We start from the raw sequence: 22567 nt of genomic DNA, 5'->3' as shown, positions 1-22567 counted from the left end.
ATTCTAGACTCCATTTCATTGAAGTATTCAAACTGATTTTTCACCCTCCCCCAAAGTCTCCTTGGTATGAGGGCATGCATGAATGCTGTGGCCCGCAAGCTGCATATTTAAATTGTGCCCTGGTTGAGTTGCGGTGTCTGGAGTGAATTGTGAATGTTTCAACATGGAAGCAGCTCTTCTCATGGTGTTTTTTTTTAGGGAGCTGCCGGGCAGTTTTCACTGAGCCTACATATCCCAAGGCGAGTGATGCTAGTGTTCTGGGCCTGGTTCACTCAAGTGGCCAACCTCTGATCGGTCTACCCTGGCTGCGCAGCGACAGAGCAGATAACCTAGTCTAGACAGGAAGAGACATTTGTGGGCATTTGCAGTTCTCAGACCTCCCAGCATCTGCCAATTGATAATTTTATGTTTTTAGATTTTACTTGGTTTTTTGAAAGGCAGAGTCTGAGAAGAGTGACAGAGAGAGGTTCACTTCTCAAATGGCTGTGACTGCCAGGGTGGGACTAGATCAAAGCCAGGAACCTGCGTCTGTGAATCTCCTGTATGGGTGGGCGGCAGGGACATAAGCACTTGAACCATCTCTTGTTGCCTTCCCAGGCACATTAGCAGGGATCTGGATCAGAAGCGAAGCAGCCATTGGTGCTTATATGGAATGCCGGCATTGTAGGTAGTGGCTGAAGCTGCTTTGCCACAATGCTAGTACCATCTACTTACTCATAATTCTGAACTGCATCATTTGATGAGAACAGATAATCTGAGCAAGCACAAGAAGCTATTCCTCATTGCAGATTCTCACTGTTTCAGTTATTGCAGTCCTCACAGTAGGTTAGAACCACTTTGGAGGATGCTTCAGCCTGGTTGGGTGATGTTGAGAGCACACTATCGCCTTGTGACAGGTGCTTGAATTCTGGTGGAGAGCAGGGTGGAGCCCAAGAGAACCCAAAGCGACTGCCAGGGCCTTGAGACAGAGCTGTAGACTGTTCCCCTAGTTGGGACTTTGTCCTGCCTCAAGGTTCTTTAGTCTTCCATGTGTGCATTTCATGCTTGCCCTTTGAGTCCTCTGCCTTATGATCCCATCACGACATTGGGCTGTTGAACCTGCAGGACCCTGTTTTGAGTTTCTGTCTTTGCTGCTCAGCCGCGTACTGTATGACCCTGATGCTGGAGTCTGCTGGTTACCTTCAGCTCGTCCTAACAGTGGCTTTGTAATCTTGTCCTCTGTAGTGCCTTCTGATACCAACTCCCCAGAGTTAGACCATATGCCACAGGTTCAGGACAGACACCACTGGATTGCCCTCATTGCAAACATCAGCCGGCAAGCCTGTGGGTTCCCAGGCCACAGCAACTTCTGATGAACTCAAATTTAAGGCTTCCCACTACCCTTTCAGTACATCACAGAATTCAGGAAAGCATACACTTGTGGTTGTAATAAAAGGACCCATTAGGAGCAGCCAAGACAGGTGTTTGGTGTGGTGTAGGGGCGGGCATATGGTGTGCTGGTTAAGACACCGTTTGCAACTTGTGCATCCCACATTGGGCTGCCAGGATTCGATGCTGGCTCGGCTTTCTGCATCCAGGTTCGCATTCTGGCTTTCTGTATTGCACAACCTTTCAGGTAGCAGTGAAAGGCTCAAGTACTTTGTCCCGGTCACCCTCTTGGGAGACTCAGATAGCGTTATGGACGCCTGGCTTTTGTGACATATAGGGAATACAGTAGTGGATGGAGGATCTTTAACTGGTTCTATTTCTGTCTCTCTCTCTTTAAAATGGAAAAATAAAAATTCACTTAGCCTGAGGTCTGGGAAGAGACCCCATTACAGGCCCTTGTGTCCTTTCCTGGTGTCACTGGCTTAGGGTGTGGCTCACCAGGGATGCTCAGGTGAACTTCAGTGTTTTGTTTAGAGATACATTTCATAGACATGATGGATTGAGTCATTAACCTCGTGTTTGAATTCATTTTCTAGTCTCCTTCTTCCGTGCAGATTTGGCTGATACAACACGACTAAAGCCCCAACCCCCTAATTCCGTAATTGGTCTCCCTGCTATGGCCAGCTCCAATCCTGTGTTGTCTTCTGGGATCTGACTGTGCAGGGGCCCACCGGAAGTCCCTTTGTGGGTGTAAGCTGTCACTGATGATCGCGACTGCTGACATTTCAAGAATTGGAAAAAGTCCCAGGATTTAGGGGCTACCTGGCAGACACTGGGGGACATAGGCCAGTCCAGTTCTTTATCATACAGTGTTCTCCTGCCTTGAGGCTGTGTGCTGCTCATCTTTGTGACTGGTAAGCAGCAGCCCCCTGAGAGCTGTTATCTCTGCTGGTCTCTCTTTTTTTTCACCATCCAAATGCTCCCCTGGATCTGCCAGATCTACATGTCTAAGCCTCCTGGCCACTGGGTGTCTAGGCTGTTATCTGCTCTATCTTTCCTTGCTGCCTTCCAGCTTTTTCTCCTGCCGCTTCTACCCATCTGGAAGCTTCCTATTATTGTCAGATTTTTGGTTCCAAAATGTAAAACTGATCTGGTCACTTTCTGGCTTCAGGATTTAATGTTCTAGAACAATGTGTGTTCTATTAGAATTCCATTTTTGTAAAACCAAACAAGACATATATACTTATTGGAAGTACACTGAGATAACGGCTGGAAGGCTCTATAGCCAACATTGGTGACAGGGATTGTTTGAGGGAAGGCAAGCACAGTTTGATTTTGTGGGCTGTGTATTTCTGGGCTGATGGATGTAATGAGCATGCATAAATAAATAAATAAAATATATATATACACAAACACACACACATATTAGATTGGGAAGGCAGGTATACACAGAGAAGGAGATATATAAGAGAAACATCTTCCATCCACTTGCTCACTGCCCAAGTGGCCACAATGGACAGCAGAGCTGAGCTGATCCGAAGCCAAGAGCTTCCTCCAGGTCTCCCACATGGGTGCAGGGTCCCAAGGCTTTGACTGCCTTCCCAGGACACAAGCAGGGAGCTGGATGGGAAGTGGAGCAACCGGCTTATGAACCAGCACCTAAATGGGATCCCAGCAGATGTAAGGCTAGAATTTAGCCACTAGCCTATTGCGCCGGGCGCACGTGTCACTTTTACCTGCCTGTAAAATTATAGATGTTGTCAGTAACCTGACCCCTGGCCTTACTGCTAAGCATAGTGTGTTGTGCTGCTCCGGTCTGATTGCAGTGGCTGCAGTCTCATCTTGGGGCGCTCTGAGTGCACCTGTTGTCTGACCACACAGGATAGTTTGTAACATTCAGGGCCATTTCGCCCCACTGATGCCCCAGGCTGTACTGCTCTCCCCTTCCCTCCAATCTTCTCCAGAACTAAACCTGGGCATTTTTTTTTCTGTCATTGTCAATGCTCCATCTTTGATGGAATTGCTAGCTGTTGCTTTGTTGCTGAAGCAACCTGGGCCCACCTGAGGCAGAGCATTTTGGCTCTTCCTGTCCCATGATGGTAGCTGTACTAATTCAGATCCTTTCCTGTGTTTAGTTTATATTGTGATAACCTCCTTGCTCTGTGTGGAACCAGTGTGCAGTTTGGTCCCCTTCCCTTGGTTTCCACCAAACAACAGTACAAACAAACTACACAGAAAGCTGTTTGTGTGCTCGGCAGATTGGGCTGAAGGTGTGGGGCAGGGAGGATGTGGTATATGACAACAGTGCAGACAGCTTGAAACCTGGAGGTGTCAGGTATGTTTATCAGGTGTGGTTGGTTGTAATGGGTTCTTGGCATCCCTTGAGTGTGGCAGGCCAGCGAGTTGGGGGGCAGGGTTTCCTGGAGGTTCTGAGTGCTGGGGCTGAGCTTTACTGGTCTTCCTATGCATACTTAGAGTAGGGAGGAGTGGCAGATGTGATAAGTGACAGCCTGCTCCTGGAGGGAAGAATTCAGGTCTGAGAAACAGAGGATTTTGAATGTGGACCAGAATTCCAGGCTCATTTTGAATACTTCTTTTTTAAAAAAAGACATTTATTTGAAAGACAGTGACAAGGGAGAGACAAGTCTTCCATCCACTGGTTCATTTCCCAGTAGTAGGTTGGGTTAGGACAAGCTGAAATTAGGAGCTGGGAACTCCATCCAAACCTCCCCACATGGGTGACAGGGACGCAGGCATCTAGATTGTCATTTGGGACCATCAGGTACACTAGCAGTAAGCTGAATCAGAAACATGCGGTGGCTGAGACTCAAACCAATGAAGTGGTCAAAGCCAAGTGGCACCTTAACCTGCTGCACTGTAGTGCCCACACCTTGTGTTTCTTGTAATGGCATTTTCCTGCTCATCGCTGTACTTCAGGGTGTTGGCTTGGGGACTCTGGGTTCTGGGCCACGAGGCTAACATGGTGGTCGCATCGACTCCTGTACCTTTCCTTCGTTGGAAAGAAAACTCCATTAGAGAGCAATGTGGGCCCTTATAACACAGGGACTTCCTGAAGATCTTTCTCTGGGTCTGATTTCCAAGAAAGTGAGTAATGTCAGACATGCCATCACCCTGTAGTAAGCAGACCCAAGCACCTTGGCTGATCTGCTGTAGCCACATGTTCATCAACTTTCCTGCCTGGGTTGCCCTTGGTGCTCTCCTCCTTCCCGTGCCCCCTCCCCTCTGCGCTGCTGTGGTCACACCTCAGGTCCCTTGTGGCCACCAGAACTTTGCTATTCACTGCTTTTACCCCTGTGCTTTAACCAGGACAGCATCCTGGCTCTTGTCTGTCCACTGCAATCAAAATGTATTGGCCTTGGACAGCCCCCTACAGAGGGCTCATCTTGGGGCACTGCTGGGGTTTGAATATGATGTGGCCCTCAGATATCCCCAGGACTTTAAACTTCAAAGTTGGGGACAGCTTTGTGGTGCACCAAGTTAAGGTGCCAGTCGCATGGTCACCATCCCATTTGGAGTGTGAGTCATGTCCCAGCTCCTCTGTTCTGTTTCTGCTGTCTGCTAATGTGCCTGAGAAGGCAGTGGGGCATGGCTGCTGCCACTCATGTGGGAGACCAGGGTGGGATTCCTGGTTCCCAGCTGCAGCTTGGCCTAGACCTGGCTGTTGTGACCATCTGGGGGAATGAACTAGTACATGGAAGATCAGTCTTGTACTCTGCCTTTTAAATAAATAAGTCTTTATTAAAAAAACTATATAGTACATAAAAAAGTATATATATGGCATCCCATATCCAGGCCCTGCCATCCATGTAGGAAACCTAGATGGAGTTCCGCGCTCCTGGCTTCAGCCTGGTCCGGTCATGTCTAATGGAGCCATTTGGTGAGTGAACCAATGGATAAAAAATTGACTTTTTTTCTCTCTCTCTTGCTCTTTCTCCCTCCTCTTCTTCATATTTTAGATAAATGATATTTTTAGAAAGAATACCTCTAGAGTCATAATTTAATCATACCAAGAGGGTGAAAGCCTAATCCAGTTCTGGTGTTTAAGAGGTGGGTCCTATTGAAGTCTTGGGATTGGAAGGTGGTTCTTACAAGTGGACTGTGCTAACAGCTTGAGTCTGGGCTCAGCTTCTCTTACTTCTTTGCTGGCTGTGCCACCCTTTGCTTGTGTATACCATGCCACCTCTTATGGATGTCTAATGTGCTGTTTGGACTTGGCGCAGTAAACCTCTATGCTTTACAAAGCAGGGCTGCCTCAGGTATTTCATACTCTTTAGGGAAAGTGACGCAGTGGGCAGATTTAATTCACTGTCCTTCGAGGAATGCTTTACATTTTAGCAGAACACAGTTCTTTTTTTTTTTTTTTTTAAAGATTTATTCATTTTTATTACAGCCAGATATACAGAGAGGAGGAGAGACAGAGAGGAAGATCTTCCATCCGATGATTCACTCCCCAAGTGAGCCGCAACGGGCCGATGCGCGCCGATCCGAAGCCGGGAACCTGGAACCTCTTCCGGGTCTCCCACGTGGGTGCAGTGTCCCAATGCATTGGGCCGTCCTCGACTGCTTTCCCAGGCCACAAGCAGGGAGCTGGATGGGAAATGGAGCTGCCGGGATTAGAACCGGCGCCCATATGGGATCCTGGGGCTTTCAAGGCGAGGATCTTAGCCACTAGGCCACGCTGCCGGGCCCCAGAACACAGTTCTTTACCCCAGAAATAACTCAGCAGTGGGGGACTACCTGAGGTTAGGGATGAGCTGGTCTGGAGTTTTGTTTGATACACCTGCTCTTTTTCATTATAGGAGGCACTTCCTACTCTAACCTTGGCTTAATCACCTGCCTGTTCCTGAACCTTGATCTCTGTTTCTGTCAAGTAGAAACAGCATACTTGTATAATTTTAATGAGGAAATTAGATGGGCTGAGGGCATTATGTGCCCAGTGTTCAGCAAGCTGCATCTGGTTTCATTGTTTAACAGGCTGCTGTCCCCATCACAAGTTAATGTCATGTTTTGTCCTTTGTCTTGAGATTTTTTTTTAAGATTTATTTTATTTTTATTCAAAGGCAGACATACAGAGAGGAGGAGAGACAGAGAGGAAGATCTTCTGTCCGATGATTCACTCCCCAAGTGGCTGCAACAGCCGGTGCTGCACCGATCCGGAGTCAGGAGCCAGTAACTTCCTCCAGGTCTCCATGCGGGTGCAGGGTCCCAAGGACTTGGGCCATCCTCCACTGCTTTCCCAGGCCACAAGCAGGGAGCTGGATGGGAAGTGGGGTTGCCGGGATTAGAACCGGCAACCATATGGGATCCTGGCGCGTTCAAGGTGAGGACTTTAGCCTCTAGGCTACCGCACCGGGCCCTGTCTTGAGAGCTTCATTCCTTTCCGAACTCCATAAAGTTGGCTTTTTTGACTTCTACAGAGAAGACCGGTTCATTTGGAGTTAATTTCATATGTGACTGTCGTGAGATACTTTGTCCCTTGGGGCAGAACAATCCATGGGCTGTCAGGTGTTTTGAACAACACTTGATGAACTGCCTTCCTAGGTCAGGGTATTGTGTATTTGTATTTGAGAAGGGTCTACTGTTGGGAGTGTGTGGTCCCATCATGCAGGGAGTCGTGTGCTCTCTCTCGCGCTCTTTCTGTGTGTGTAAGTGTGTTTTTCAGTGTGACTCTCTGAGATGCATACTGTGGGAAGGTAATTTACATGATTTCAAAAGCCTGTTTGAGTCCAGGGGCTAAGTTTGTTTCTTACTCATTTTGATTCTTACTCATTTATACTCATTTATTTTAATCAGACCTGTTTATCAGCTTGGAAGCTACCTGATTTAAAGTGAAACTAAAGATTAGTACCCATTCTAGCTCTCTTCTTTTTTTTAAATTTCACCCACCCAAGACACTATGTTTGGTCTCTTCTGTGTTGCTGTAACAGGATCCTTGCTGCTGAGCAGCTTGCACATCAGAAAGTTCATTGGGCTCATGATTCACGTGGCTAGAGATTCCAAACAGGCTGCACGAACCATTTGGAAGCAACCCGTACCTGAGCCATTGCGCTTGCTCTTTGGCTAGTTCTTATGCCAGTTCTGGCTTTCTGGCTCTTGCTGGAGCTGATGCCTTCTGCAGCCAGAAGCTTCTTCTGTATCTCCCACATGAGTGTATGCAGGAGCCCAGGTACTTGGGCTATCGTCCACTGCTTTTCCAGCTCATTAGCAGGAAAGCTGAATCAGAAGTGGAGCAGCCTGGAACTCAAATCTGCATTCGTAAGCATTGCTGCAGTGCAGGCGGGTGATTAGCTAGCTGTGACAGTGCACCAGCCCTTTGGTTTTGAGTGTGGCTGGCATAGAACTTGACCTTTTCTCATTTGCTACTTTAAATGTGTCACTACATTATCTTTTGGCTTGCATGTTTCTGATGAGAACGCTGATGGAATTCCTTTTTTATTCCTTGCCTATGATATTTCCTTTTCTTTTTCCCCTGTGGATGATTGTTTTCTCGTTATTTTTTTTTTTTAAGATTTATTTATTTTATTACAGCCAGATATACAGAGAGGAGGAGAGACAGAGAGGAAGATCTTCCGTCCGATGATTCACTCCCCAAGTGAGCCGCAACGGGTCGGTGCGCGCTGATCCAAAGCCGGGATCCAGGAACGTCTTCCGGGTCTCCCACGCGGGTGCAGGGTCCCAATGCATTGGGCCATCCTCAACTGCTTTCCTGTGCCACAAGCAGGGAGCTGGATGGGAAGTGGAGCTGCTGGGATTAGAACCGGCAACCATATGGGATCCCAGGAAGTTGAACGCGAGGACTTTAGCCGCTAGGCCACGCTGCCGGGCCCTCGTTATTTTTTTTTTTAAGAATTATTTATTTTTATTGAAAAGTCAGATTACAGAGAGAAGGTGAAACAAAGATCTTCTGTCCGCTGCTTCACTCCCCAAATGGTTGCAATAGCTGGAGCTGAGCCAATCTGAAGTCAGGAGCCTAGAGCCTCTTCTGGGTCTCCCATGCTGGGGCAGAGCCCTAAGGCTTTGGACAATCCTTCACTGCTTTCCCAGACCACAAGCAGGGAGCTGGATGGGAAGCAGGGAAGCTGGATACAAACTGGTGCCCGTATGGGATCCTGGCACCTGCAACGCAAGGACTTTAGTCACCAGGCTGCTGCTCTGGGTTCCCCACTTTTTAAAGATTTATTGATTTTCATTGAAAGAGTTACACAGAGAGAAGGAGAGACAGAGAGAATGTGTGCCCATCCTCTGGTTCACTCCGCAAATGGCAATAATGGCTGAAAAGGAGCCAACCTGAAACCAGGAGCCAGAAGCTTCTTTTGAGTTTCTCACGTGGGTGGAAAGTCCTAAGGCTTTGGGCCATCCTTCACTGCTCTCCCAGGGAGCTGGAGGGAAAGTTGCGCAGTCAGAACATGAACTGGTACCCATATGGGATGCGGGTGCTTGCAGGCTGAGGATTAGCTACTTGAGCCGTTGCATTGGCTCCAGATTTTTTGAAAACCAATTTTTGGTCATTATTCTAAAGATTTATGAATTATGGGATAGAATAGGAAAGAGACAGACAATTCTTTTTTTTTTTTTTTTTTTTTTTTTTAAGACTTAATCCATTTTATTGTATTGTTGACAATCTTTACATAGTTAACTATAGTTGAAGGAAAATCAAGAAAGAGAAGAAAAAAAGAAAAAAAAAAAAAAAAGGTTCAGGGGGATAGGGAGGTGGGCAATGCTATTATGTCCCTATTGTTTCCATCATGTATCTGAGGTAAAAGGGGATATTGAGGGAGAAGCCCCACCCGGTTTCCCGCCCACCCCAAGTCCCGGATGTGGGGCATGCTCTGCGATATGTGCTCAAGTGGAGTTAATAGTTCTCCAGTTATGAGTCACTGCCAGTTTCGCTCGATGAGGTGGTCCACTGATTGATATGGTCCATCATGAAGTCTCCATTTGTCCCATATTTCGCTGCCAACATGTAGCTGAGATGAATGATTGTCCTATTCTGTCTTCTGTCTTTTCTTGGTTAGAATTCTGAGTCCAGCAGTTCAAGTGGGGAGATCTCCAAAGATACTTTGAGGTATTCCCAGACCAGATTCTTGTATGTTCTAGCAAGCACAGGGCCCGGCACAGTCCATCACCCTGATCAGCTGGTGGTTGCAATTGCTGTGTTGGTTCTGTTTTCAGTCCCGAGTTGCACTGGAACCAATGGGTGTTGCAGTCCAGTCTGGTTCGGCCCTTACATCAACCAGTGGGAGCTGCAGCCTAGTCGGGGCGACCCACAATAACCCCCACCAAGCCTGCCCCCTACCCTGGTTTGCCAATTTGTGTAGCAGAAGACCAGTCTGTCCCCCATCCCATTTGGCTCTGGTACTTGTCAATGGGTATTAAAGCTTAGTTCTATCTAATCGACTCCACCATCCAGCCCTCACAGATGTTGTTGAGTGCCTCTGTCTAGCCATCCCAGCCCCCGTCCTAGTTTTCATGCCCTCCCACGGGAATAGTGACCCAAGAAGGGGGAACCCACTTTTTCCCTCCCAGGTCTCTCTTTCCCGGTTTATGCACTCTTTAGGTGGTCCTGTGATTTGACTCGACAGAATTAGTCCCCAGTGCCAGCTTCTGCCAGCTGATGCTGTGGCCCTGATCTTGTCCACATGCAGCGCACAGGTGTTGTAGCCTTGCTTAGTCGTGTCTGTCTCTATCCCAGCCAACACTCTCCAGTGGGAGTGGTGACAGACAATTCTTTTATCCACTCCCCGAATGGCTGCAAAAACTAGGGCTGGAGCCATTCTCTGCTGCTTTCCCAGGTGGATTAGTGGGAAGCTGGATTAGAAGTGGAATAGTCTGGGGCCTGGTGCTATAGCCTAGTGGTTAAAATCCTTGCTTTCAATCCTCTGGGGTGCCATATGGACACTGGTTTGTATCCTGGTTGCTCTACTTCCCTCCCAGATCCCTGCTTGTGGCCTGGGAAAGCACTAGAGAATGCCTCAAAGCATGGGGACCCTGCACCCACATGGTACACCCAGAAGAATCTCCTGGCTCCTGAAACAGCCTGGACTTGATTTGGTTGTTCATATGGGGTGCTGCTATTATAATGGTGGCTTAACTTGCTATGCCACAACTCCAGTCCTAGTTCCACAGGTTCTTTTTCCATTCTGTTAGTCTATAGATGAGGCTGGTGACTTCTGATCTTGTAAAAGTTTAGCATTTTCACCTGATTTTGGTTTTGATTTGTATTTCTGCCAAAAATCCTTATTTGATCATTTATGTTGTCCACAGTTGAAATATTAATCAGTTATTCTGATGTCCTTGTCCAGTAGTTTCAATGTCTGGGTCATCTCTGAGTCTGTTTCTCTTGGTTTTCTTTTCTTTTCAAAAGAGAGACAGAGTTCTTTCAGCTGCTGGTTTGCTCCCCAAATGGTCGCAACAATCTGAACTGGGCTGTTCCGAAGCCAGAAGTTTCTTCTGAGTCTCCCAAGTGATCACAGGGGCCCAAGTCTTTGGGGCATCCTTTGCTTCTTTCCCAGGCCATAAGTGGGGAGCTGGATGGGAAGTAGAATATCCTGGACTTGAATCAGTGCCCATATGGGATGCCAGCCCCTCAGGTGGAGGCTGAGCTTATTCAACTATGGCACTGGTCTCATGGTTTACTTCCCAAACTCTTGCAATAATCAAGGCTGGGTCATGCTGAAGCCAGGGGCCTAGAGCTCATCCTTTTGTATCTCCTACCTGATTCCTGGAAGAGCCATGCTCTGCTGCCTGCCAGGGAGTGCATTAGCAGGAAGCCAGAATTGAAACAGAGCTGGGACTTGAGCCAAGGTCCCACACAGGCTGTGGGTGTCCTGAGCTGCATCTTGTGCAAGGTTTGGGCTCTTAGTCCTTCGTGGGAAGCCATGCTTCGGCACAGCCCTTCCTCTCCCGTGCTTTAGGAGGCACTGAATTCAACAGGGATTTATTTTTACTCCTTTTTGCGCAGTGCTGGCTGCTCCATGCGCATGATGGCCTGAGTGCCTGCTCTCCTCCGCTTGCTGACAGATGTGTAGGTGGGAAAGCCTCGCAGCTGTCGTTTGTGGAGGCAGCGCCTGGCCCCACTCTTGGGGCCATGGTGAATGTGGGAAGTCAGCTGTTCCAGATTAGCGTTGGTTATTACTTCCTGCCCTCCACAGTTACCCCCTTCTTGTTGTCTTTCCTTTAAGAGTAGATTGTCTTCCATGTCTCTTCTGAGAATGTGTGTGTTGTGGCCATTGGTGAAAGAGTGAGAGGAATCTAGAAGCTGGGGTAGGTTAAGTCAAGATGTGCATATAGGTAAAGGGGTGGTTGTAGAGAGTAGAGATTGTATCCTTTTTTTTTTTTTTCAAGATTTACTTATTTGAAATGCAAAGTTAGAGGAAGCGTGCTCTGTCATTGCTGGGCCACTCCCTAGATGGCTGCAAGGGCTACTCCCTAGATGGCTGCAAGGGCTAGGGCTGGGCCATGCTTGAAGCCAAGAGCTTCAGCTGGGTCCCCAACATGGATGGAGAAGCCCAAGCACTTGGACCATCTTCTGTTACTTTCACCAGGCAGGAAGCTGCATGGGAATTGGAGTAGTTGAGACTCAAACTAGTGCTCATATGGGATGCCAGTGCTGCAGGAGGCAACTTTATCCACAGGCCACTGTGCTGGCCCCAGTTGTAAACATTAAATGAGAGGGAAGCACACAACTTGATGGAGTTTCAGAAACTGAATGCACCATGTCACCGGCACTCAGGCCTGCCTTCCCAGCACCCTGGGATTTCCTTGTGTTAGACAGGGGTCTCTGGCCATGGAGAACTGAGATAGAGAGTGAGTGTGTGTGTGTGTGTGTGTGTGTGTGTGTGTGTGTGTGTGTAGAGAGAGAGCGAGAGCGAGCGTATTGAGAGGGACAAAGGGAGGGACTGACTAAAGAATTGGCTCACAGCGTCTTGGGGCCTGGGAAGCCTTAAGTCTGCAGGTAGACCAGCAGGCTGGAGTGCAGCCCAGAGGAGTCGGAATCTCCTTCCCCTGTGGAGAGCAGTGTGTGTTCTGTTCAGGCCTTCGGCTGCTTGGCGGAGGCCCACCCACATCATGGGGTGGAGGGGAGTCATCCACTTCAGTCACAGTTCACCAGCATAGACATTAATCTTGTTTCCTACCCCTGCTTCTCAGGCCATGAACACTGCACTAAAACACCCAGAACAGAGCCTGGCATGATGGCTAAATCCTCGCCTTGCAAGCGCCAGTGTTCCTTATAGGCACCAGTTTGCGTCCTGGCTGCTCTATTCCCCATTCAGCTCCCTGGTTATAGTCTGGAAAAGCAGTGAAGGATGACCCAAAGCCTTGGGAAGGTGCATCCATGTGGGGAAGAAACTCTTTGATTCCTGACTTTGGATCGGTTCAGGTCCAGCCATTGCAGCCATTTGTGAAGTGAACCAGCAAATGAAAGCTTTTTCTCTCTGTCTTTCTTAATCTGCATAAATCTGATCTGTGTTTCCAACAAAAATAATTAAAAAAAAAAAAAGCACGCAGAGCAGTGTTTTGACCTGGTATCCTGGTACTGTGGTGCCATATGAAGTTTACCATTGCAAAGTGGTCCTGGTTTCTGCCCATTTCCTAACTTAGTGGCATAGGTTAGTTTTGCCCTTTTTGAAAGTTGATGTAGTAGATGGCGTGAGATAGTCTGTTGTGTCTGGTTTCTTTCTCAGGGCCCTTATGCACAGTCCTGGACTTTTATTGCCTGGGTAGCTGTACTGCTGCACCACGCTTCCTGGAGTAATCTGCAGGGTGAGGAGTGGGAGAGTGCAGGTCACCTGCCCCCGCCCCGGTGTTGTTCCAGCGGGCCCTGGTCATTGCACCTGCATTTCCCACTCCCTCACCCAGGTGGACGGAATCCAGGAGTTGATGAGTTGAGCCTTGGACCCCTCTGGCTTCCCTCTCCAGGTCCATTCTCCTTCACTGCTCCTTGGTACTCCACCCTGCAGTCCTCACTTAATGGGTTTGACTGTGCGGAGACCCTGATACCCATGCTTGACTTTGTTCTCCCTACCACCTCGTGCAGCCACTCAGCTCCTGGACTTGAACTTGCCATTGCCTGTTTCGGCACCTGCCCCCACTCCCATCTGCCATGTTGGCAAACTCAGGCCTCAGAGAGACTTGGGTGACTTCCTTTGTATGTCTTTTGTATGTGTGGAAACTGGGGAAAGTGACCCACCTGCAATCCCACAGCTGAGGAGTGGCAAAGCATGTGAGTCAGGATCTGTTGGCTGGTCTCTTGGCTTGGATCTCTGCCTCTCCTTCCCTCTCTCTTCCTTGCTGCCTGGCTTGTTTCCTGCCCAGTAGCATTCTGCCTGGGCCAGATGCCACCCACTGGGTAGGCCTGGCCCTTCCTCTCCTCCCAGCATGATTGTAGAGGCTTGCTGCTCCCATCCCCCGCTAGAGTTGGCAGCAGCCAGGGGGTGCCTTGCCCCGTTTCTGTTGGGTATGGCAGGTTAAAGAACCCCTTCCTTTGTTGGAGCCTTACCGCTATTCTCTTCTTCAGTGGTTCCTTGGGCCAGCCTTCAAGTTCGAGGCTTGAAGGAGCCAGTGTGGACCCTGGAAAGGACCTGTGCTGGAGGACTAAGAGATTGCTTGCCGGGAGCCATGGCATCTTGTTCCTTCTGGGCCTCAGGTCCCCCTCCTCCACGACTCCATCAGATCCCTCCTTGTGTTGCATTCTGTGCGACTTATTGATTTGTGCCACTTAGCCCCACGTGGTAGATTCCAGCTGTGGGTGCCTGACGTGGTTGAGCAGATGGGGGAGCTTGTGGGAAGGAGGGGCTCTGGCCCTCAGGACTGCCCTTACCCACCCTTCTCATTGTGCTGCCTAGTGCTAGCAGGGTGCACATGACAAGCCTTGTTTTTTTCTCTTGTGCTCCATTGTAAACCCATAATCTTGTATCTCTGTGATTGTGTGTTCACTGTCAGCCATAGCCATGTGCTGCGCTGTGCAGGATGTGACAGGAGTCCCTGGAGTGCGAGCTGTGCATGTAGTGGAGATGGGCTGTGCTGCCCGAGCTCCCAGAGGTGTCGTTTCAGTTAACTGAGGGCAAAGAAGGAGGCAGGTTCCAGCCCTCTGAACAATAGCAGTTTTTGATGGGGCTGAGGGGGCCCCTCCTTCCTTTCCTCCTTGGCTTGCAGCGTTTCACCTTGTCCGGGTGACTCTGTCCAAGAGGAAGCCTCACTGACCACGACTTGTATTATCGATATTATTGATTGCTTTTTAATGAGAACTGAAAGCCACTGCTAGCCTAAGGTCTTCATTTCGCCTTCACCCAGTCTTGGGTTTCCTTAAAAGGATTCCTGAAAACTTGGCCAGTGCTCTAGGAGTCATTCAATTAAAAGGAAGGATTGGGCTGGTGCTGCCCTCGCTCTCCCCCCAGTTCCCTTCCTCCCCATCAGCATTAGCATAGCAATGCATCAATTGTGGATTTTTCCTGTTTGTTTTGTTTTGATCCTCTTCCTGTAAGCTTGGGGTTGTTACTCTTTCACTGATGAGAAGGCTGAGATGTGACAAGGTTAAGTGATCTATCCATGGCCACAGAGCTAGTAATGACCAGCTCAGGACTCCACAGTGCCTGTGACTTGTTAACTACTTTGTAGCCCAGCTAAGCCAAGCCAGAGCACGTGGGTCTCTATGTCAGTGGTAAGGGTGCAGGTGCTTGGGCCTTTATTTGCTGCTTCTGAGGAAATGTGCAGCAGCAGGAAGCTGGATTGGAAATGGAGCAGGCAGGACTTGACCCAGGCATTCACTCTCATGGGGGATGCAGCTGTACCAAGCTGGTGCCACGAAGCCAGCTCCTAAAACTCTAAATACATTTTTGTAGAGAGCACAGTAGGGACCCTGCCTGCTCCTGCCTCCAGTCAGTATGTGATGCAGTCACTTGCTGTGCTGTGGAACATGAGAACGTACCACCTCTATCTATCTGACTGTGTTGGTGCCTGTGGTCTGGCCTCTTCCAGCCCTCATTCCCACAGGCACATTTGTCTGATTCCTGGCTGTGGCTGTCTTGATTAGTCTGGTGCCTGAACTTGATCACATCAGAAGTGAACATTTCTGCAGTTGTGTTTTAGCTCAGATCTGGTTTGGTTTTAGCTCAGTGAATTTGGGGGATTTCACTATGTGTATGGTGTGAGCTTACTAGTAAAAACCAACAGGAGAAGTGGGACTTTTAAGACAAATCAAGTAGCTCATTCTGGAGTTTTGTAGATTCTTTGGTTCCTCTCATGACTTTGTAACATGTTGAGAGAAACGTAGTTCCTTCATTTGACACAGGAGCGCTAAAGACCTGAGCGGGAAAGTGTGCTGGGTGACTCATGGGGACAGCCGGGGTCCTGGGGCAGGGGTGCTGATGCTGAGATGTGCTGCCTTCTTGGGCAGGACCAACCTAGAGGCCTTGCAGAAGAAGCTGGAGGAGCTGGAGCTGGATGAGCAGCAGCGGAAGCGCCTTGAGGCGTTTCTCACCCAGAAGCAGAAGGTGGGAGAGCTGAAGGACGATGACTTTGAAAAGATCAGTGAGTTGGGAGCCGGCAACGGTGGCGTGGTCTTTAAGGTCTCCCACAAGCCGTCCGGCCTGGTCATGGCCAGGAAGGTGAGTTTGTCTCGATGGGCAGGTGAGGGGATGATCACCCGGGAGAGCTGGAGGCTGGGACCAATCCTCCTTACCCAGGAACTTTGAGCAATGTATTTTGAACTCCTGTTATCTCTCAGATTATGAATAGACACACTAATGGCTGTGTTAATGTATTAGTCACCATTCTCAGCCTAGGAGGGAAGTGACCCTTCATCAGCTGTTTGTGTGCCCAGGAGAGGGTGCCGGTGGGCCTGTGTGTCAGTTACCAAGTGCCAGCAAAGCTGCTTTGGATCTCTCAGCCCCATTGGCACACACAGCACCGATTGCCAGTTGCCCCTCCGCTCCCTGGCCCCAGCCTCACTAGTGCAGTACCTGTACCTCCCACCTTCCAGCTGTCCATCCCCTCTTGTCCACCCCCAGCCCACCTCTTCAGGCTTGTCCCTGACTCCAGCACCACACCCATTCTTGTCCCTTTGTTTCTGCCTGTCCCTGCTGTTCCTTCTGCCCATCCATCTCCCAGGACTACCTCATATCTGACTTCCCAGCTGCTCCCGCCCACACTAATGACCACTGTCCCCTGTCCTCGCTGTCCATGGCATTTTGTAGAGACTTTACCTTGCTAGGTAACCACATGATGGCCTGGCACCTTCTTCCAGCTGGAGCAAGGGGCAGTGCTGGAGATTAGGTAGCACCTGAGACCTTCACCGAATTTCAGCCACTTCAGGCTCCTGAGGTCCAGGGGCGACTCCGCCAGGCAGCTCAGGAGGTCGTACTCCAGTTCTTGAGCCTTTCTGTCCCCCAGCCCCTGTGTGTGAACTGTGTCCTTACGGTCAGTGGTCCTTCCCTTCTTGTCCCCACCTCCCACCCGCCCCTGTGCTCAGGAGAGCCGGGCCTGGTGTTCTCCTCAGTGTGGCTCCTAGCAGGCACCAGTGCCAGCGCTGGCCTTGGTGCATGGATACTCAGGGCTTTGAGCAGAAACTTATGTGTTAAAATTTGTCTCCTTCTCCTTTGAGGACTTGAGATGTTTTAAGAAAGAGTCCTGGCTCCCCCGCATTCACCGTCCACCCGTTTATCCCTCTTCCCCAGCTCATTCACCTGGAGATCAAGCCGGCCATCCGCAACCAGATCATACGGGAGCTGCAGGTCCTGCATGAGTGCAACTCGCCTTACATCGTGGGCTTCTACGGGGCCTTCTACAGTGATGGCGAGATCAGCATCTGCATGGAGCACATGGTACGGGGCCGGCCAGGGGAGGGATCCAGCCTCTAGCTTGGTCCAGGTTGGCTGTAGTCGGGGGCATTGGGGAAGTCTGGCAGCAGGGCTTGAATGTTCACAAGAGAACAGGACGTGCATGTACCCCTGAGGGTGTGCTTGGAGCACATCTGCTAGTGTCCTGTTCTGGTGGGGCAAACCTGGTGGATGAGTTTGAAAATCCAGTCACTGTAGGCAGCTCAGTGGGCCAGGTGCGAAGTCTTGGGTTATGAAGTTGAGTAAAACAACCCTTACCCTCAGAGAACTTTTTTTTTTTTTGTAAAGAATTATTTGAAAAGTAGAGAGACAGAGAAATCTTTGCTGTGTGCCAGCATCTCTCAGGTGAGGGCTGGCAGTGTGGAGGTAAGAGTTGCTGAGCCCTGTTGGGAGTTTGCCCCGCCTGTTGCTACCAGGAGGAATCTTCTGCACTTCTGTCAAGAGTGAGCTCCAAAGTCTGTGCCATCCAGCATTCTCCTTTCAGCAGTGGGGCCAGGAGGCCACCTGTGGCCAAGCATGGTGGACACCAGGGCCCCTGCTTCAGAGGTTAGACCTGGGCTCCGCTGTTGCTGGTGGCCTGCTCTTTGAGAGCCCGCTGAGATGGGGCAAATGCTTCCGTTTGTCTCACACTGGCATGTTGTGCAATCCTGAGGGGGCTTGCATCCTGGGGTCCTCCTTCACTCCAGATCCACAACCATTGGTCACATCCTTTACGCAGTGCCATGCCCCCTTTCCCGAGGCCTTCCTCTCCAGAAGATGATGCAGGATGGGAAGGGACTGCTTGCCCATGCTCTCGGAGGCGGGAGTGAGATGCTCTCCCAACCAAGGCACCAAAACTGCAGCCATCTCCAGGATTACCCTGGAGAGCTTGATCTTAGAAAACTGGTCAGAGCCTGGGAGTGCAATGCTGTATCGGCGGGGGCAATGCGGTGTGTGCTGAATGACGGAGGATGGCCAGGATGGGGGAAGGCCCACTAGGGTCTGGAGCCCAAGGGAAGAGTTGCATCTTCGAGTCAGCAGTGGGGGCTCTGTCTCGGCAGTCCTGGCTCCTGAGGGCAGCTGGGACAGTCTGGGAGTATGAGAGCAGAGGCTCTCAGCTGCTGGAGCGGTCAGCAGGACTGTCAGAAAGTCCGTGCAACTGTGGGTAGCTTTCACTTCCATCCCTGGGCACTCTGACCACTTATCTGTTCCTTGAGCTCCCACATGGGCTGTTCCTGTTGGTGGGAAAACTCCAGCCACTGCCTGCCACTGTCTGCCACTGTTCTCAGGCTTGCTGCCTCTCCTTGCCTTCAGCACTGACAGGTGGTGTCCCATAGGGATCTCTACCCCACAGCCCACTGCTCCGGGGCACTCAGCTGCTCTGTGTCACAGCCTTTGCCTGCATTCACTGCTGCCTGTGCTTGATGCAGCCCTTTGGTGTGAACGTTTTCAAGTGTGCCCAAAGTGGAAGGAAGTATCCAGTGTCCACCTGTAAACCTGCCAGCCCACGTCCGCAGCTGATGCCGCTGTATTTGTACAACTGCATATCATGGGGGCATTGTTCCGATCACTTTCAAGGGACGCATTTTATTTATTTTATTATTATTTTTTAAAGATTTATGTATTTTTTTTTTATATATTTATTATTTAACTTCAGTAATTACATTGTATTATGTGACACAATTACATAGATACTTGGGTTCTCCCCACCCCTCCCCAAACCCTCCCACCATGGTGGATTCCTCCACCTTGTTGCATAACCACAGCTCAAGTTCAGTTGAGATTCCCCCATTGCAAGCGTATACCAAACATAGAGTCCAGCATCTTATTGTCCAGTCAGATTTATGTATTTTTATTACAAAGTCAGATATACAGAGAGGAGGAGAGACAGAGAGGAAGATCTTCTGTCCGATGATTCACTCCCCAAGTGAGCCGCAACGGGCTGGTGCTGCACCGATCCGAAGCCAGGAGCCAGGAACTTCCTCCAGGTCTTCCAGACGGGTGCAGGATCCCAAAGTATTGGGCTGTCCTCAACTGCTTTCCCAGGCCACAAGCAGGGAGCTGGATGGGAAGTGGAGCTGCTGGGATTAGAACCGGCGCCCATATGGGATCCCGGGGCGTTCAAGGTGAGGACTTTAGCCACTAGGCCACGCCGCCAAGCCCAAGGGACACATTTTAAAGTAGACCTGTGTCATGTGTACAGTGTCCTGGCCCTTCCTAGAAATAGGCCATGTTTGCAGTGTCCTGTGTGAGGTGACATGGGCCAGGGCGAGGGTGTTCCCCAATCAGAGCAGAAGCACGTTCATCCTCAGAGAAGTTGCTTCCTGCTCCCCTGGGGAGGAGGCACTGAGCAAGCAGGGGCCTGGGGTTGAGAGCTGATACAGGGAGAGGAATAAAGCTTTTGAGCTCTTCTCGTCATCAAGCATGTGTCCCTCCCCTGGATTACTTTCACAGAAGCACCACTGGTTTTGTTAATAATTGGCTTCTAAAAATAAGCATGCGTTCAGCAGCTGTAGTTGGTGACGGCGAGTTCTTGGCAGGTTCTCGAAGCAGCAGGAGAGTGCGGTAGGGTTTGCCGCGGGCTGCTTGGCACCATCCCTTCCATTGTCCAAGCTGTCCCTCTGCTCGGAGCTCGGGAGGAGAATGAGGGAAGGGGACCAGCACCTCTTCCTCTGCAGTAGAAATGTTTACTGTACCCACTGCTGAGGACAGTAGACTGTTAGCTGCCTGCCCTCTGCCCCGCCCCCGAAGTCTGTCTGAGTTAGTTGGGGTATAAAGTTCAATGATGGAGTGGAGGAAGCGATCTGAGAACTGCAGGTATAGCTTTCGGCTTCCTCTGAAGCCAATTTGGACAGAGTGGCTCTGTGCATATCTAGGTTCGTGATTTTCTCTGGCTGTTTGGCAAAGTGGTCCAGGCAGAGCCTGTCTGCATAGTAGCTGTATTGCACCAGGGGCAGAAAGAATCATGTGGAACTTTCTGCACCGAGTCCCTGTTCCCAGGGGTGAAGGACAGCTCTGGGTGTTGTACTAGTTCTAGGAGCTGTTGACTCGGGTGTGGCCCATGGGCTGTGGTTTTGTCCTGACTTGGCCATGCGGCCTACCGTTTTGTTAAGGCAGCCCAGAATGTGGCATTTGTTTGACCACTTGGGCCTCAGCCTGGAGCAGGGATCCTCCAGGAGCTCTGGAAGAATTGTTGTGTTGCAGGGGGTGTCGTGCATCTATGCTGCTGGTGTGGGCTGTCTGTGCCGCATGGGAAAGGCTAGGCCAAGCCAGGGAGTTGTACCAGGTTTGTGATGCCCCAAAGCTGTGCTGTGGCAGGGGAGCTGGTGCAGTAGGTGGGATTACCCTGTCTTTTAGCACCCACAGGTATGTAGGTTTTCTTTGCCTCAGCATCTGTGATCAGACATCGATCGGCCTAAACTCTTCGTATACACATAGAATGTTTTAGCGTTGATTTAAGTATTAGCTCCTGGGAGAGCATATCCTTGGATGAGACTCCTGCTTACTATCATTAATTATTTTTTTTTACCTCTTCTCAAAAGAAAGTGGCTTTGTGTCTACCCAACAATGTCTTGGCACAAACTGGGTGCTTAGTATCTGCTAATTGATATATTGATGTTGTTTATCCACTCCTGTAGATGAGTTCAGTAATTTTAGAATCATTTAGAAAAGTGAAGCAGTTATTCTGTTGCAGAAAATCTGCAAAGAGTAGGAAAGCATAAGGATGACAGCATCATGGGGTAGAAACCCCTGACAGTTGCGATTTTGTTTTGTGAGTTTATGCATGATTTATTTATTTTTTTTTAAAGATTTATTTATTTTATTACAAAGTCAGATATACAGAGAGGAGGAGAGACAGAGAGGAAGATCTTCCATCCGATGATTCACTCCCCAAGTGAGCCGCAACGGGCCGGTGCGCGCCGATCCAATACCGGGAACCTGGAACCTCTTCCGGGCCTCCCACGTGGGTGCAGGGTCCCAATGCATTGGGCCGTCCTCGACTGCTTTCCCAGGCCACAAGCAGGGAGCTGGATGGGAAGTGGAGCTGCTGGGATTAGAACCAGTGCCCATATGGGATCCCGGGGCTTTCAAGGCGAGGACTTTAGCCGCTAGGCCATGTCGCCGGCCCCTGTGCTCTGTCCTTTTCGTGTACTGCTTTGCATGTTGTTCCTTGAGGTTGCACTGGTGGCTGCCACTTTGGGGCTGGTGTGTGAGGTAACCTGTCTCTGCTTCTCTGGGTTTTGCCCACCTGGAGGGCGTCTCTGTCATTCCAGCATCAAGTCTCATCCTTGCCCATCTTTCCCGTAGCATCATCTCTTCATTCAGTGGTTGTTCCCTGCTTGGTTTCAGGGGAGGACTTTTCACTGCTCTGCCTTTGCATATTGGTTGCCCTGGTCAGAGAGGTACATTTTATCTGTGTACAGAGCACTGTTCTGTGCCCCTGTGCCTTATGCGGAGGCAGTGGATATATGACAGATGGGACTGTAACTGCTCAGTCTAGACAGTGTACTTAGAAGGTCAGTTGGAGTGTGCAGGAGGTCCCTCTGCCTCCGAGGGTGATTTCAAGTTGCTGGTGCTCACGGGTTTCCTGGGGCCATGGAGGCCTCCCCACTTCTGCTGTGAAGCACTGGGCTTCTCTGAGTGCAGGGTTTCTTCTCATTCACAGGCTAATGTGTGGAGCTGTGCTTGTTCTGGCCTCACAGCATACCTGCATCCCTTATCCTGGGGTCCTCCCCAGGTCCCTGTCTGACCAGTTGGTGTCTCCGAATCACCTCCTTGCCAGTCTTGTCCCTCTTTTTCAGCTGGGTTGCAGCCCATCTTGCTTGCAGGCAGACAGGTGCTGGTTCCTGGCTGGGGCTCTGGCCTCAGGCGGCTCTCCCTGGCCCGATTTCTCCTCACTGCAGCAATTCACACGCCCATAGGGCCAGGGGCTGCGTGTGGCCCTGGGAGCACTAAGCAGTTTGTACTGCTCTGCCGTGGTCCTCCCTGAGGCCTCCCACTCCTTTCTCCTCTTGCTTTGTCCCTTTCCAAGTGTGCAAGTCATGCTCATCCTTTGAGGGAGGTTTTAGTTCAAATGCCATCCTTCTAGCTAAAGTTGAAATTCTCCCTTAACTCTGTGTTCACTGCTTTTACCCTGTGGGTTTTGTTATATTAGTTAATATGTTTATTGGGAGCAGCTATCAGCTCTTACTCATGTATCTGCCCTTGTAAAACCTAACTCAGTCCATGATGCTTGGTAGGGTTTGTGGACTGAATGAACTATTTTGCTTTGTACTAACCATGATTTGTCAGAATTATCCAAAGTTGTGACTTAGATGCTCGTGATAAAGTGGCTAACAGTTCCAGAGTATTCATTATGTGCT

General features: G+C 49.9%; 1 protein-coding gene across 1 annotated transcript in view; it reads left to right on the top strand.

Annotated features, from left to right (window-relative positions):
• MAP2K1 (mitogen-activated protein kinase kinase 1) overlaps window positions 1–22567 on the top strand; it is a 67686-nt gene that overhangs the window by 22314 nt on the left and 22805 nt on the right. The window contains exons 2-3 of the mRNA XM_004577960.3: window positions 15785–15995; window positions 17064–17210. Coding sequence (XP_004578017.1) covers window positions 15785–15995; window positions 17064–17210 — 358 coding nt within the window. The remainder of the gene's footprint in view (window positions 1–15784; window positions 15996–17063; window positions 17211–22567) is intronic.

Source organism: Ochotona princeps, chromosome 6 (genome assembly GCF_030435755.1).
Source record: "Ochotona princeps isolate mOchPri1 chromosome 6, mOchPri1.hap1, whole genome shotgun sequence".
Taxonomy (NCBI): domain Eukaryota; kingdom Metazoa; phylum Chordata; class Mammalia; order Lagomorpha; family Ochotonidae; genus Ochotona; species Ochotona princeps.
The sequence above is the reverse complement of the archived record's forward strand: the minus strand, read 5'-3'. Positions and strand labels throughout refer to the sequence as shown.